Here is an 18,157-nt window from a genome sequence, read left to right on the forward strand (position 1 = left end):
CTTTATAAATGAAACGGATTGCAATGTAAGATGTTGTTGGGATCAGATTGACAAGTATGGAATTATGGCGTCCATATCTAAAAAATGAGTTTTTATTCAGTTAGTACTATAAATTTGAGAAAAAGCTAAACGTCACCTGCTATACCAACCTAAAGATCATTAATGTATCTGCTTATTACAACAGAATGTATACCACAACTGTGTTCACGCCAAGCTGCACAATGTTGTTCCTTATTAGATTCAATAAAAATGTGAAATAAGGTTTTCCTAATGGCTTACTTTAGTTGTGCTGCAGCTTAATCTACAGCCTCATTAATGTCTAATACGATGTTATTTGTCGACAGAAACTTTAAGTTGTTCGCTCTCAAGGGATCCCGAGCCATGATGAGAACGGACAAGGGAGAGTTGAGCCAGTAATTGTTTAAATCCACAGGGTAACCATTGTTAATCTGAGAACCACTGAGCTTCTGAACAAAGTAGATTTCTTGACAATAAAAATATTGAATATATTTTAATGGGTTATACAGAATTGTATGAAAACAAAGACCTGCTACAAAATATTTATATTCTATATAATGCTAAAATGATAAATTTGGGATCACAAATCGCCTAATGAAAATATGGACTGAGGGGAAAAGATTTACTTGACTTGAATTTACTGCATTCCAAATAATGGGTTAGAATAATGGATAAACTCTGACATTGTTCAGATGTAACATTCCTTAAACCAAACTCCAAGATTGTTACTTTCAGATCCTTACTTTTGAAAGCCTGATCGTATCTACTTACTTGTTGGACTGAAACTGAACTTAAAACCTTTAATATCTCTATCTTACTCTTTAGAATCATACAAAGTAAGATCAGCAGATATTCACGTCTAACATTTTACCAACTTTTTTAGTCAAGTTAAAAAATTTTCAAGATTTACTTTATTTGACTGCTAAATCAATGCTCCAACAAAAAACTTCCTTTTATTCAGCTTTAAGCCTTAGGCTTATGCAAGCAGACCACAAAAAACCTCCCACTCCTTCTGGATTTCTTGCTCTGTTTCTGTCTGTAGCTATCTAACAAACTGAACAGTCTGTTATTAAAATGTTACTGTGGCAGAAGAAGAAGGAAGAAGAACCTTGCATGAAACTCACTTCATTAGGATCATTGCTGTCACACTTTGAACATCTGCATTTGAAGTTTTCAAAATACAATTTTTAGAAGCACAGACATTTTGGGGGCAAATAGAAAAATTCTGCCACCTTAAAGTGATGGCTTCCTCACACACACCATTACACACCACAAATATACAGTACATCACTGCTACAACAATGCAACTACAAAACTTAACTGAATCAAAAACAATCTCAATCTATGCTATTCAAGCAATTCATTCACCTTGGGAGACTGAATGGTCGAACTTAAAGCCTCCCTTCCTGTTTTCACTATTAATTATTTCCTAATCATCTCCTTAAAGCTGCAATATGGAACGTTTATAAAAAGGTGTGTTCTTTACATATTTGTAAACTATTAGTATGTTGTGACTGTAAGGTATGAGACAGATAATCTGTGAAATATTACTCAAAATATATATTACCTCAATTCACGAAGAGAAACACATCATGTAGATCAATTACTGGTTATTTTAAGCCTTTGCCGTTCTTCTCTTAAGTGTGGAGATTTTCTGCTTACAGTTAATGAAAACGCTAACTTCAAGAATAGAATATTACATTGGACCGATTCAAAAATATTTTTAATACAGAAATGTGGGCTTAATCAAAAGTATATTTATTACCTGCTTGAAAGTTATTTTCCAAAGATTAGGTTTTTTTTGAACAAAGACTTTATTTTATCAGATCAATATTCAAAATCAATGATTAATACAATAAGTCAGAAACAACAATTTCCAATACAACCAGACAAACAGTTGAACAACAACAACCAAACAAGTCGGCGAGCTGAAGATCCAGGATTTTTTACATGGGGGATGAAATAAAGGAAAAATCTTTCTCGAGTGACTTTTGTCTTTATCATAACGGGGATATGTGTTAAATCTACCTATAAAATATGTGCCTGTGTGTTTACATTTATCTTACTTACTACAATATTAATTGGAAATATGTCTTCAAAGGGTTCCATCTTTTCTTAAATAAGTCAGTGGACAAGTTTATTTTTGCTGTTATTTTCTCCATCGTATAAGCGTTCACTAGTTTCTCTTTCCATTGATTTACAGTAGGGGGTAAAAGTTTATACCAACATACTGTTATCATTTTTTTGGCTACGAGAACAAGGATTCCAAACAAGTACTGTTCTTCTTTACTTAAATTATTTGGGGGAATTCCCAGAACAAAGATCCGGGGGTTCCAATTAATATAAGTCTGCAAAATATTTGAAATTTCCTCTCTAATTCCCTCCCAAAATTTCTTAATCTTTGGGCAATCCCAAAAGACATGAGTGTGATCTCCAATTAGTCCACACTGTCTCCAGCACAAATTTGATTTACCTTGATCAAATTTGGAAATAATATATGGAGTTTTAAAAATCTAACGATTATTTTCCAATAAAATTCTTTCCATGTTGGACTGTTAGTCAGTTTATGTCCAGTTACACACACTTGCTCTCACTCTTCATCTTCAATCAAAACGTTCATTTCTAGTTCCCATCTTTCTTTTATCCCAGGAGATCCCATCGACAGACATGATTGTAAGCATTTGTATAAATTCGACACAGTGTTATTAGATTTCTTTTCTTTGGTGATCTTTATAAAGAATAATTCTAAATCAGTAGGTCGTGACATAAGAAGGGACCATTCGGTGTCGGACATCAGGTAACTTCGCAACTGTAAATATCTATAAAAATCAGATGTGCTCAATCCATACTTCTCCTTAATCTGGCTTAAAGATTTCAGAATCTCCCCTTCAAACAAGTCATCAATAAAAATTAAGTTCTTGCTTTGCCAGGTTCGAAATCCTGGATCTTGTCGCCCTGGTTTAAAGTCTATTATATCCAAAATTTTTGAAGATCTGGATATAGATTGAGGAGCTTTCATATTTTTTCTAATCATGTTTAAAGTCCTTTGAGTGCTTTTCATCCATAAATTTGTAATTTTGTACTTGTGCCAGATTTCAGTCGAGCAGAATACAAGGGCCTGTAAAGAAAATTTAGGGCTTGCGCTCTGTTCCAATGTCAGCCACGTTGTTTCTTTATTCTGTGTTAGCCAGCCTACACTTGCATGTAGTTGTGCTGCCCGGTAATATAATTTTAAGTTTGGTACATTAAGACCAGCATAAGGTTTACCTCTGGTCAATTGAGTAAGTTTTATTCTGGCCTTTCTCTTCTGCCAAATAAATGTAGAAATCATTTTTTGCATTTTATTTAATTTTGTCATTGGAACCCAAATAGGAAGGGCCATAAACAAATACAACAATCTAGGGAGAATATTCATTCTGATTGATTCAATCCTTCCAAAAAAGGAAAGCGGTAAAATATCCTATCTATCTAAGTCTTTTTGAATTTGGTCCAATAGCTTCCCAAAATTTGCCTTATATAATTGGAAACATCCGTGGTAATATTGATTCCCAAATATCGAAATCCGTTAGGTGACCAGTTGAAATTCACTGATTTGGATAGTTCTGCGGGCCAGGAGCCTCTTAGCATCATGGCCTCTGACTTTGATTCATTAACCTTATATCCTGAGACCACACCAAAGTCCTTCAAACATTTTAAAATATTTGGTATAGAAGTTATTGGGTCTCTTATATACAGAATGACGTCATCAGCATACAGTGATAGTTTGTGAGTCCTGATTTTATCTGGTATGCCTAGAATTGATGAGTCTGTTCTTATTAATTCTGCTAGGGGTTCTATACTGATAGCAAATAGGATCGGTGAAAGGCAGCAACCCTGACGAGTTTCTCTTTTTAAGGGGAAACTTTCTGACATATAACCATTAGCGCGTACTCTAGAGGTTGGACTGGAGTACAGCACCCCAAACCAACTGATAAAGTTTTCATTAAAGCCCATCTTCAATAGAACCTGCTTCAGGAACAATTAATCCACCCGATCGAATGCCTTCTCGGCGTCTAGGCCGAGAAGCATGGATGTGTGAGGGCTTTGTTGACCAATTGAAATTATATTTAGGGTACGTCTGATATTATTTATTCCGAGTCTATTGGGTATAAAGCCTGTCTGATCAGGATTGATAAGTTTATTAATAATCTTTTGTAGTCACTTTTGGCCGAAATGGCACTTAAAATCTTAACGTCATTATACAGCAGACTTATTGGTCTGTAAGAGGCGCATTGTGTGGGGTCTTTACCTTCTTTGTATATGTAGAGCCCTGGAAATATGTTGAGAACGTGATAATGTTAAATTAGACTACTTTATTATTTTTTATTTCATAGATTTCTGTTATGATAATACCCCTTTAAGAAAGACACAATGCATGATGGGAGTAAAAAGTTCATGACCCGTGAATAGACGAGAAGACAGAAAACTACACACGCTGTATGCTGAACCGTGGATTTTGTTTTAATAAAGTTGCACAAAAGCGAAGACCTTTGAGTTTTTTTAGTTCTTTTTAAGGGTGCAACATATATGACCGAGATAATTGCTTCTGCCCATGTTTTAGGTGGATCTTTGGAACCTAAAGCATAATTAAACACTCTGTATAAGAGTGGGATAAGCTCAGCCTGGAAGCATTTATAGAATTCTCCTGGAAATCTGTCCGCTCCAGGTGATTTATTATTTTTAAGCTTTCCTATAACAGATTTTATCTCTTCTTCGGTAATTGTCCCCACTAATGATTTAGCCTCCTCCTCGTCAAGTTTATTAAGATTAATTCGTTGCAAAAATTGCCTAATTTTATTTAATTTGTTAGGATTAGTCTCCGAATTATATAGTTGTCTATAGTATTTTGAAAATGCATTTGCGATTTCTTTGGGATGAGATACTAGTTTTTTGGATACTGGGCACGTAATTTTTTGAACGGTTCGACTTGCCTGCGATTTTCTAAGTTGAAATGCTAATAGTCTACTTGCTTTATTTCCCTGCTCATAGTAATTTTGGTTTGTGAAACGTAAAGCACCCTCTGCTTTATAAGTTAGTAACTCATTCAAATCTTGTCTACATTTTCTAAGTTCCTGTAATACATTATCTTCATTTGTTCTTTTATGTTTAGTCTCAAGTTTCTTAATCTGTTCTTGTAAGTTTTCTTGTTTTTTCTCACGTTCCTTTTTAACTTTTGAAGAGAATGAAATAATTTTACCCCTCAAGTATGCTTTGGCTGTGTCCCATAGAATAGATGGTGAAATCTCGTCCTTATCATTAATATCTAAAAAGAACTTTAATTTGTCTTTTATATATCGGATTGTCTCCGGATTATTTAAAAGTGATACATTCAATCTCCATAACTTAAAAGGTTTCTCCAGGTCGACATTTAAAGACATTATCACAGGTCCATGATCTGAGATAGTTTGAGGTTCAATATGACAGTCCACCACTCTGTGGGTTGCTTGTTTGGGAACGCAAAGAAGTCTATTCTGGAATGGCTTCTATGAACCTTTGAGAAGTGAGTATAATCTCTGATCTTTGGATGTTTTGCACGCCATATATCAACCAGCCCCAACTCCTCCAATAGGCTCTTTAACACTTTTGTTTTTGATAATTGATATTTTTGTTCTAATGGAAATTTGTCCATGTAATGATTCAAGACACAATTAAAGTCTCCACCTAAAATAATCGTTCCTTTTGAATGACCTGCTAAAATTTGGGCTAGCTCTTTAAAAAAACCTGGATTATCCTCATTTGGGGCATAAATATTCATAATTGTAAGAGTGGTTCCTCCAACTGAACCAACAACCATTATCCAGCGGCCTTCTTTATCTTTGACTACGTTTTCTGCTACAAAGCATAAAGAATTATGAAACAGTATTGCTACTCCTCTTTTTTTGTAGTTTCCATAGGATGCGCTAAATGTCTGTCCCATCCAGTCTCTCTTTAATTTAGCATGTTTTATCTCATTTAAATGAGTTTCTTGTAAAAGCCCAATTGTACAATTCAACCTTTTTAATTGCGTTAGAATTTTTTTCCTTTTTATAACGTGATTTACTCCATTAATATTGTAAGTAACAATTTTCAAAGTCGTCATATTTATATGAAAACAAAAAAAAAGTTACATCCCTCCAGTAATATATTGATCTCTATGCAAATATCTCTAACAATCAAAATCAGCTCGCCGAAAAACAATGAACAGAATGAACAAGTAGTCAGATCTTCATCTTCACAGAACTTCCAAGTATTCCATGTGCTGCTCTTTTGGAAAACATAGGCAGCACACTCCTGATGTAAAATGGACAGGGATAATGGTCTCCCTGGGCGGAGTACACCTTGTGTGTAAGCAGTAGACCATATAGTCTCCTATTCTACTGCACTAAATGCCCAATAAAAAAAAAGGGAAAAAAAGCAAAAAAAGTAAAACACTCACTGCGAATACGCCAACCAATAGTCCATAAGTATTAATGTAATATTATACCTGCATGTCCTTATTTATACTTTTAACAAGATCCACCTTTAAATAAAATGTCGGCTAAATCAGGATAGAATCAGGTAAAACGGTACCGTCTCAACCCTGCTTGTGCTGATCCACCGAGTTTAGTATGACCCTGATGTCCATGTTATCCAGACCTGGATCGGCCCTTCCACGTCTCCCCTGGTCTGCCAATTGTTGTTTAGCAAATCTCTCTCCAGGACGTCCCGCTCATCCACCTCCACCGGGATCCCGAGTTCCTTCAGAGTGGATTGGGCCTCCAAAAGAGAGGAGAAGGTCTTGACACCCTTATCCAAAAACAGTGCAAGTTGAGCCGGGTATGGTGACTGTGCCTTTATGTTGCGTTCCTTCAGCTTTTTAACGACTTCACGCACTTGTTTTCTTTTTCTCTGTACCTTGGTGGAGTAATCTTGGTCAAAGAAAATGTTGTTTCCCCGAAACTCCACGTCCCGCTGCTTCCACGCAGACTGTAGTACCAGCTGCTTAACATTGGAATCCAGAAAGCGAACTACTATGGATCTCGGTGGAGAACTGTAGCTCTATGGGCTCTTTCAATGCAAATGTCCATGCCTTCAGGCAGCTTCAGCGCAGATTTTAAAAAATCTTTAATAAACGGGATCATCTCTTTTCCTTCTGAATCTTCCTTTATCCCATACACTCTTATATTGTTCCTGCGCATCCTATTCTCTATATCATCCAATTTTGCAGCTACTTTGGCGTCTTTTTTGAGTAAGTAAGCTAGCACCCTTTCCTGCTGTAGGCCACGATCTTCTGCGTTACTCACTCTCTCTTCCGCTGTGTTCAGTCTCTCTTCCAGTGAATCGATTCTCTTTTTTATTTCTGCAATCGATGCCTCCATCTGGGATTGGGATTCTAAAATGTCTCGTTGCGCCGTTCCAGATTCTTCTCGAAATTTGCGGAGCTCTGTTAGCATTAACAAGTCGGTCCCTGTTTCATTCTGAGTTAAGCTAGCATCAAGTGTTAGCTGTTTCTGTGTCGTCTTCACATCATCATTTTTCCCCATCTTCTGTTCTCTTCTTGTAGACTTTTGTGATGAGGTCATTGTAGTAGCGTCTTCTGGAAATGTAGGTGGAATTAAATTCTAATAAGAGGTAAATTAAGAGATATTTCGGTCAGTGCGTCGTCAGCAAGCGTCTCTACTCAGGCATGCCGGAAGCGGAAGTCCAAAGATTAGTTTTAAATGGAAATCTGACAAATGAGTCTCATCAGAACCCATATTTTAATTTATTGAATATGACAAGATATAGTCAAATCGGTTGTAGCAGTTGACACTTGCACTGAGCCAGGATCTGGTTCTGACTCTAGTTCTGGTTCTGCTGGAGGTATATTCATAGTCAATTCTAATTCACTCCATGTTACAATACAATGCATGTGAGTTCTCCTGGAAGGCGTGACAGCACCTATATAACTGGAGAGCAGTAGAAGAAAGTAGCAGATGGAATCTTAAAATGGGCAGATTGGGACTGATGTGCATAACTACAGAAATAACTTAGGATAGCTTAAGCCAGTCTAACTATCAGCTTTATTAAAAAGAAAGTTTTAAGCCTAGTCTTCAAAATAGACCAGGAGTCTCCCTCACACACTAAAACTGGGCGCTGGTTCCACTGGAGAGAAGCCTGTGAACTAAAGGATATGCCTCCCTTTCTACTTTAGAAACTCTAGGAACCAGCACTAAAGCTGCAGTCTGACAGCAAAGTGTTTCGTTAGGCACATCTGGAACAATCAAATCTGTGACATATGATGGAACTGATTATCAAGGGCTTTATGTGAGGAGGAGAATGTTAAATTCTATTCTGGATTAAACAAGGAGCCAGTGAAGGGAAGCTTAAAAAAAGGAAATATCAAATCTCTCGTTTTAATTCTCGTCACAGCTCTAGCTGCAGCATTCTGGATAGGCACGTTAGGCAGGCCTCCACAATATATCACAAGTATATGGCTATTACAATAGGACTATGAGCAAAATTATCACCACAAATGACTTTTTGGAATGCAGTAATTGTTGACTATAAAACTCCAATTACATTTACAGTAATTTATTCAGCTAGCTAGATATGATTTCAGGCTACTTTTACACAGCATGTGGAGGTGCTGAGCACCTCATGGAAACCAAGTATATTGTGTATTTATAGCCAGTCTTGGTCAGTCTGTCCTTATTGTAGAACATTCAATCTGAAATAAGACAAACAAAATGTATGTCTGCACCAACAATGGAAACCTGAAGGTAGTTTTTGGAATTGAGAGTGCTGTGAGTGGCTGCCACACAGTTCTTCATCCTCTTCCAAATTAATGAGAAGTGGACATTGTTTATGACCGACAGCTGAGCAAACTAAAACTCTTGCAACTGGCTGATATCGTTGCTGTTTGTAAACAATGAATGAATCTGAACTATTCATGGTCCTGGAAAGTTTTAGTTTAAAATGATTTCTATGTAATTAAGAAGTCTGCTTCTAAAAAAAAAAATAAAACAAACATCTGTAAAGTGGGCATTCATTTTGGAAATAAAACCTTTTTATTTAGATTATTTAAAAATTGCTTGTCAAAAGTCATTCATATCATTCACAATAATCTATGGGAATGTCTTCATATTCATTACAACAATCAAACCCGTCTTACAAAATCCCTCTCTGTCCTCTAAATCCACTAATCGGTCGTAACAGTTGATGCTTGCACTGAGCCAGGTTCTGGTTCTGATTCTAGTTCTGGTTCTGCTGGAGGTTTCTTCCTGTTAAAGGAAGGCATCAATGCTGCAAGGCAATTGATGCAATCTGCTGAGTTTCCTTAGATGCAAACCTTTTAATCTACTTTGACTAATTAATTGAGCATTCTGTACTGTTTGATAACTAATATGGAATTGGAATGTGTGACAGAATTGAAATTATTTTTTGTAAAATGCCTTGAAATGACATTTGTTGACACAATATAAATAAACTGAGCTGAACTGAATGTAACACAAAACCACCTTGCTGCATGTTTCTTTGCCATCACCCTAATCTTTATCTTCCTCTACAAATTCTCATTAGATTCACATTAGTTGCTCCAAAATTGCAATATTACTTCCAGTCAGAAGAAACATGTCAATCAAAGTTCTACACAGACATGTCCACGCCTTACAGGCAAAGTGAATCATGTAATCATGTGATTGCTGAAGCAGTAAAAAAATTAACTTAGCCAAACTGGAAACCAGTTGCTTCAAAACTGCAGTTCATCACCTCTGATTTGAAACACAACATAAATTGGATTCTGTAATTACACAGCATGGTTCAACATCACATCTAGCTTCCAAATCTATGCCTCCATTTTACATCATCCCCTGAACATGCAAAGATTTCAATCAATTAAGCGTGGTGTACCAATGATTAAAGACCCTTTTACATGGCAAAAGTTGTGATTTAAGAAAAGTGTAGATGTCGTCAGGAGACCAATAATGAACCCAAAACACTGCTGCAAAACTAATTCCTTTGACATTAAGCAGGTGTCTCAGTCTGGCTTTGTTTCTCATTTATTTGTCTGTCTGCACATGGCTGAATGAGCACCCTGCTGCTTCTCTCAAATGGTGTGCAGCAGCAGTCTGTACTCACTCTCATCAGTCTGTCCTTCTTCAGGTTCTAAAAGTAAAAAGTCATTTTTTGAATTCAGACCTTTAATTGATTTAGGACCATGACCTTACTTTAATTTTTGTGTTGATTCATTCATGTATGTGTGTGAAATCCTTGAATCTCCTGTGGCAAACATTCAGGGTTGCCCATATTTGTTCAAACTGTCGCCCTGTTGTGACATTATATGATGAGACAGATAATCTGTGAAAAGATTGAGCTCTTCCACCTCCTTGCTGGACCACTGATACGCTGTTCTGCATCAGAAACAACCAATCAGAGACTGGAGGCGGGTCTTAGCGCTATCAGTCACCATCGTTTGGCTTTTTTTTTTCTCCGAGGAGTTTTTGCGGAGCTAGTGGCTTGTATTTTTTTGACAGTAGGCAGACAGGAAGGAGGGTGAGGAGAGGGACCGGGAGTCGAGCCCGCGACGTCCATGACGAGGACTAAGGCCTCCAAACGTGGGGCGTGCTAACCCCCTGCGCCACCACAGCACGCCCCCGTTTGGCAATTTTTGTGTCAAACATGTTTGGTTTCTTTGTACAAATTTCTGACTTCACAATGAGTATCACATTTTTTCATCAGGAATATATGCTTTTAATCATGCCAGTTGTCCCTGCTTTTGCAAATTTGTCAGATTCATTAGAAAATGTCCCATTGTTTCTTGCAAATGTGTGGAAGTTTTTGAAGAGTTGCTTGACACTAATTTACTCCACTGTGGCAACATTATTTTTTTCTTTTATCTAACTATATCCCTAATACTCTATTGGATTAGATTATTAGGAAGGGGTGAAAGGATTCTGACACTAACAAGGTGAAATGTAATTTTTTTCCCTGTTTTAGTTCAGCCAAATGTTTTCACAACAGTAATTTCTGTGAGTTTATATCTCCATTTGATCTTTCAATACAAGGGACATAAAAACTCATGGTATTTGGGCTGCAATATGCTAATATCTCCTGATAAAAACACAAGCTGTTAAAATATGATAATTTTATATGCATTTGATTAGTACTTCTTAAAATGTAGCAATGTTTAACATCTTTTCACATTGGTGTCTGCCATTGCTCCTATACAAATGAAAACTCAATTGATAAATATTTAAGCACACAACTCTTATCTTAAAGTTGAATGTATGTGGCCCTGCAGTGTCCAGAGGGCCACATACATAGTTATGGCGGGCAGGATTTGGCCCACATGCCTTGTGTTTGAAAGCTGTGCTTTAAAAGAGATTAAATCAGGTTGTTTCTCTACCTCTCCAATGTCTCTTATTCCAAAATTAAGTGTGATACAATGTAGAAAAGCTGAGCTTCATCAGTTGTTTATAATAAAATCTACTGAATGTTGACTTAGACTTAGACTTAGACTGACTTTATTGTCATTTTGCATGCACAGGGTGTATACAGAACGAAATTTCGTTGCATACGGCTCAGGACAATGTTTTGAGGTTCCAATGTTGTGAGGTTACTCCAGAATAAAATAAAAATTAAATAATATGACGTGAAGAAAAGGACTACCTTCTGCACACAAAGCAGACAAGTAAAATATTCTCATGTTGGAATGTGCTTGTGTGTTGCTCAGTCTGATGTCCTGATGCTTTTTGCGTTGCTTGACTTTTGTTTAGAGACATAAATCACACTAAATTTTGAATCTAGTCTTTAAAAAATATGTTGAAAAACATTCAAGAAAAAACAAATGGTTTTACACTTTGGCCAAATTCACTGCACCAGAAATGTTGCATCCATTTTAATCACTGCTGCACCAGGAGGCCTCTTCAGTGATTGTGCCATGCTCAGCAACATTCTCAAAATGGCAGCGGGTTGCATTTTAATAACAGATGCAGCCTGGTGGTCCCAGCATACAAGACCTTCAGACTGACGAGGGATTAATCTTAAAAAATGTTAATAGTTTTTCAAACAAATGAGAGCACAAATACATTCCTGTGTGTGTGTGAGCAGAGCAGCAGGCTAAAGACAGCATAGCAGAGGCTGTTTTTTTCCTGTTGCCTCGTGTCTTTGCAACCTTCTGTGCCGCTGTGAGGACATGACATGTGAGAGTGATTACATCCCTGATATTAGCTGTCATTTCTCTTCTGTGTCCTACTTAATGACCCCTGAGTGCATGAGGAAAATTAACTTTTACCAGAGCTAATCTGCTCTTCTCTGATTCTAATTACACCTCAGTTTACAGCTAGCGTGTGCTTAAGTGTGCTGCCTACTGTAATTTTACGTCCTGTAAGGGCAGCCACGGACATAACAACAGAAAATAGCTTGATGGTAATTAAAGCGATTGTTGCAACCCTATCCATGTTGCGGCTGGCCCACTGTGCTGCAGTTAATAGGTGAGAGATAAAGTGTATGAAATTATAGATGCATGCTTGAAAGGCTGGCAATTATGTGAAACTCAAGGAGGCTTGAGGAAGGGACTATTAATCAGAAGAGTGCGGTGTAAATTTTTCTGCGGCAAAATCCCATTAACAGGCATTCTTTGAAGGTGACAGTGATGCTTTTGTGCTCAGAGAAATCGGCTTTTTCAAATTTCAAGGAAGCTGCAGGACCCGACACTCTTCACTCGTTTGGGATTTTTAATTTCAGCTCACAAAACATGAGTCATCAGCAAATTAACTTTTGGATATGTTCCAAGGCTCATATTCGTAGCAACAAAGAAGACAATAAAGAAGAGAATGAAATGGATTTTTCTTACCTGTCAGGCAGAGTGCTTCAATGGCCTGTGCTTCATTGTGTTGTCTGAAACAAACACCTGACATAGTCACTTTCAGGTTAATCGTAATCAGTTAGAGCTGATCCCCCCAAAGCATGAAAGCTGGGCAAACAAAGATCAAAGCAAATTAGGAGGAACCTGGAGATTTTTCAATTAGTCAGCTCAAAAGATATATATAATTACAAACTAGTCTGATAATCAATTAATTACAAGCAATAAAGCCAAGCTTTCTGCGGCTGCAGTTTTAAATGTGATAATTGAAGCTTCTTTGGTTTTTATGGCGTGCTAATTAAGATTTCTCTTCATTTTCAGGACTAATTAGGCAAAAACAAGGTCTCATTAGGATTGTATTTTTTCTTGTGCTCTGAAAGTAAAAGAGCTGTGAAGTGAGTGTGAAGTGTGGAATTAGTTTTGGTGCATTAAGATGTGGCGCTGCTCCTGTTTTCCCAGGTGCCTGCCCAACCTCTGCGAACATGGCGCCCGCTGCTCCCAGACGTGGAGTTCTTTCTCCTGCGACTGTTCGGGAACTGGATATTCCGGAGCCACGTGTCACAACTGTGAGCACTTTCATGTTTTCAGCACCGTCTCGAAGCCACCATTTCACTCCCCTCTCACTCCAGGTCTGCCAAGCCTTCTCACATTCAATTCAGTACACACATCCACCTGCCTGTCTCACCTGGAGCTTTCCTCGCTTTGTGTAGCTGAGAGGCGAAGCAGAAAGTTGTCCTGTTTCAGCTTGACATGACCTCACAATTCCTATCTGCACTTTTTTTCCTGCTCCATCCTTAAATAGCTCCCCACTTCAGACTGGCTGTGATTGTAGGAGTTTTTCCTTCCAGGTGTCATTTTTGACATTCCCTTGATATATACTGTGGAGTGTTGTTGGAGAGAGTGTGGATCCCCCCTCCCTGCACCTCCATCCTCTGCCCCAGAATGTTGATATCTTGTTTGTATGCAGACAGACAGTTATGGAGGAAACATGGCAGATAAGAGCATCTGCTGCAGTAACAATAGTTCCTTTCATCAAATTCAGCTTTTCTATCTTAAAATCAAAGCTGTAGCCTGGAAACCAGTGTACTTTAAACAGACCACCAGTTGGTTTTAGAGGAATGCTTTATTATCAGCCTGTTATTATTAGTCTGTTGAGTCTGTATTTTAATCCAACTGAAAGGTGAAGCAGCCATGCAGCTAACCAGGAATGTATTTGTTGCAGTTTTATCTCCAGTGTTGCGTTTCCCTTTTGCTAGGAGGCAGACAGTTGAACTGCATTCAGAGTTTCTCCTCTTTTTAATTTACACAACATACATGTTTTCTGGCACTGTGGACATTTATGGACAAATTATTTTAACTGCTTTAGGAGGAATCAAATCTGGTCAGTTGAATGTTTCAGAATGAATAAAACAGCTAGGACTGGATGTATCCTTCACTACATATAGATCATTTAAAGCAGTTTGTGAGCAATGACACATTCCTGAAAATACAGAAAATTCAACCTAATTTTAGAGTTCACTAATCAGGTAGTGGTGTAACATTATCTTTTTTAGATTTTTTAATAAATGCATAAAGCAGATAGGTCAAAAGACATGATATAGCAAATCATACATAAATCGTGCGATTTTAAACAAAAATTAACTACACCTTTTGAAAATAAAATACAATGTAATCTATTTCATTTTATTTTCCCTAACTATTTATAAATATATATATTTTTTTGTGCTAAAAGTTAGTTAAGATGAAAACATATAAGTAATAAATGCATGTGTGTTTTAAGTCTGTAATAAGCCAAGGGGTAAAATAAAGAAACCACAAATAAATTATTCTCAACATCAGCACAATTTGAAAAGATTAGCTTCTGACTTTGTTCCTCATTGCTAAAATCATAAAATATGATTAGCTGGGAAAGCAGAAGTGTCTTATACCCAGAGCAGACATCCCAGTATAGAGAAGCCGTATGAAATATGAATCTGATCTAGCGATTTTTCTTTCCCATGACCGTGATAGAGGTTGTACCTAACTCTACTGTGAAACACAGAGCCATTTTTTCTGTGAGCCGTTCACTGCAGCATTGTCAGGGTCAACTAAAAACATGAATAACTCAACTGGAGGCCTAATTTTTCAGCTGGTCTGCCATACTTACTGGCCCCATGTCTCACTGTGAGGAGCCTTTACGACTAAACTAAAAGGATCAGAGCCACACTACTTGTGTTTTACAACAAGGGTTTTTATTTAGCTTGTCTAGTTTATTCATCAGTATGGACAGTTGATTTTCCAGCATCCAGATTAAAGCTCCATGAGAGTCACATTTTAATTCTCTTCCATTAGAGTATTGAATGACCACTAGTCTGCTCTTTTTGTCCTTACTTCTGAATTATTGTCATTCTGTAATTCTGAGTTATTTGTTTATCTTAAACATTTGCTCTTGTTTGCATCCAGTTTAATGTATCTAGATATTTTCAAAGTTCAAAAATTTCAAAGGTTCAGAAGCCTTGTATTGTCATTGAGCAAACAGCACAAGATCCACAATGCATCACAATACAATAAGCATAAAAACATGATAAAAAGGAAAAAATATTTCTTTTTTATCAGACACCAATCTAACTGAACACCAACCGAAGTTGAAAGAAAACCAAGAATATCATTAGCTGTACAAAGAAATTCTGTCTTCAAAAATGTCTAAGGGGTCTGAATACTTTTTAAAGTCACCAATCAATCCTGATTTCATTAAAAGATAATGCGTTGCTGCTCTCTTGATTGCTGTGGATGATACTGTCTCCTAATTATTCATCATGTGTTTTGATAACTAGCAGTAGATAACAGTCTGTGTTCCATGGTTTGGCCAGCTTTGTTCATTCAGCCCATAAATGTGACCTGATCCCTTCACATAAAACACATTTCTGTCCTGCCTGTCAGTTCAAACATTTTAACTGCTGAAATTTGAAATAATTTTCAGCTGAAGTTGACACTGGATCCTATAGATTGACCAGAAAGCTTCTTGAGAGCTTAGAACCCAATCAGTTGAGTGCATTGTATAAATACAGATAGAGTTTGTGTGTTTGTGACTCATACAGTTCAGACTGAGGAGAGAGTGGGCTGATTCTTGGAGAAATGACTATTTTTGTTCTACTGTTCTTCCAGCTATCCACGAGTCATCCTGCGAGGCCTACAAGCTGAGCGGCAGCTCCTCAGGCTTCTACTTCATCGATCCAGATGGGAGTGGTCCCCTGGGGCCCACACAGGTATACTGCAACATGACAGGTGAGATCATGGTAGCTCTTGTCTTGTTAAGTATGCATTGTTCACACACAGAAAAGGTTAAAAAAATAAAAATAAAAAACTCAAAGAGGGCAGGAAAGATAAGAGCATCTCCTGGTAGAAACCTGCATTTGTCATTTGTGGTTTTATCTTTTCCTGCCATCTAAACTCTTCAGATCATCATGGCTTAAAGATTAATTAAACAACTTATCTTGCTCTGCATCCAATAACGTAAACTTGCTTCTGCTAAAAGAGCATCTTGTACAGTCAAGTGTCACTAAGTGTAACCATGTAGAAAAAGGTTACAGTTGCAGAAGCTTACAGATGAAAAGACTGCAGAGGCTGGGAACTGGAGTCGTTAAAGATGAAATATTTGACCTGCACAAAAGGATCAATCAGTTCTGGGAACTTCTTCTCCAGTATGATTATTTGTGTTCAAAATTACATTTTCAACTAATGATGACATAAATATACTGATGACAATCCAAACTGCCTACATTGTTACAGGCCTCATACATTTTTGTGATGCAAGCTGTGAAAGTAACCTGGTGACAAGTGAACTAAAGTATTCCTCATCAATATGAAGAATTGCTGTAAATTCATGACTCGTTGCAATCAGCTGGGTTTCTTTGGAGAGAAAACTTTTTTAGCTAATTTAAATAAGGAACTGAACTTGAAGCACATTTTGACGAGGAGCTATTGAAAATGTGACTGAACTGACCTTAAAATGATGCATTATGAATCAATGTCATATAAACCAACTGAACAGTATTAAATTACAAAGTACTTCTGCTTAGGGAAAAATAACCACCACATCTTAGTGACAGTTTAGGTCTCCTCTGGTTTTGGTCTTTGCTTTCTTGGTTCAAAACTACACATGGCTATTCTCTCTACGCATCAGCCTGGATTTTTTAGATTGAAAAAATTAAATATTATTGTTTAGTTATGTGGAATTATTGTCAAGTCATTTGAAAAATGAATTAAGTTGTGGTAATGGGACTAAAACTTGTTTCAACCTCCTTTTACCCATACTTGCTTTTGTTGCCTTACTTCATTCAGTTTTCTGAACTTGTGGAACCACTTTTATTTCTAGCACTTTTAGAAGTTTGAACATTTTACTTTGTGATCCCATCAACCAAATTATGTAATCCCTTTTATGGTCTCTGCATATATAGCATACTGTGCCTTTTTCCATATTTTGTCTTGTTATGTCCAACAGAGTTCATGATATTTAGTGGTGATTTTATGTGAAAGACCAACACAAAGCAGAACAAGTGGAAATAAAATCTAACACAGTTTTCTAAATGATTTAAAGTGTGAAAGCCATACCAATGAAGAAAGAAATAGTTGTTTTTATCTGCATTTATCAAAGCAAAGTTATGTAAAAAGTATTTACACTCTCCTCAGAGGTTAGTTGGATTTTTTTTTTATTGATATAATAGCAATCAAACCATTTTTATAATGGACGCGCAGGAGTTTGCAGATGTCCTCTGGTATTTTGATACTTTGTCTTTATTGATGAGCTCCAAGTCTTTGAGGATGAAAGGCTCCTGCTGCCATCAGTGTAGACTAATCTTTACTGCCTCCACAGACTCACTTTGACTCTGGCTGTTAATAAAAATACCAGTAAGAAGAAACATGTTGAAAACCTAAAAGACGAATAAGATTAATATAGTCAAAAATGTTCAGGGTTATGAATAATTTGGGCCTTAACTGATGGTGCACATCTACAGACAGACATTTTTGCCCTTTGCTCTTTAATAAATGGCTGTCTCAGTCAGAATGAATGGAGAAAGAACATTATCATCTCTGGCAAAGTCACTAATGATAAAGGAAGATAAAAGTGAACCTGGAGTCTTAAATCTTTGTATCGAAAACATAGTTTTACAGGAATGCCCTAACTGTAGTGTATGGGGTTTGCAGCTAATAGTTGCTATTTCAACATTTTCCCACCTGATTTGTGGTTCTTCAAAATAACCAAGAAATACCTGAGTGAAGTTGACCCCCCCCCCTCTACAAATCAAACAAAATTGGTGT

General features: G+C 37.0%; 1 protein-coding gene across 2 annotated transcripts in view; it reads left to right on the forward strand.

Moving 5' to 3' along the window:
- The window catches only part of LOC102224173 (contactin-associated protein-like 5), a 200,423-nt gene that overhangs the window by 107,133 nt on the left and 75,133 nt on the right, over window positions 1–18,157 (forward strand). For both annotated transcript variants that reach the window (XM_023336600.1, XM_023336601.1), the window contains exons 11-12: window positions 13,319–13,425; window positions 16,004–16,123. In XM_023336600.1, coding sequence (XP_023192368.1) covers window positions 13,319–13,425; window positions 16,004–16,123 — 227 coding nt within the window. The remainder of the gene's footprint in view (window positions 1–13,318; window positions 13,426–16,003; window positions 16,124–18,157) is intronic.

Source organism: Xiphophorus maculatus, chromosome 7 (assembly GCF_002775205.1).
Source record: "Xiphophorus maculatus strain JP 163 A chromosome 7, X_maculatus-5.0-male, whole genome shotgun sequence".
NCBI lineage: Eukaryota > Metazoa > Chordata > Actinopteri > Cyprinodontiformes > Poeciliidae > Xiphophorus > Xiphophorus maculatus.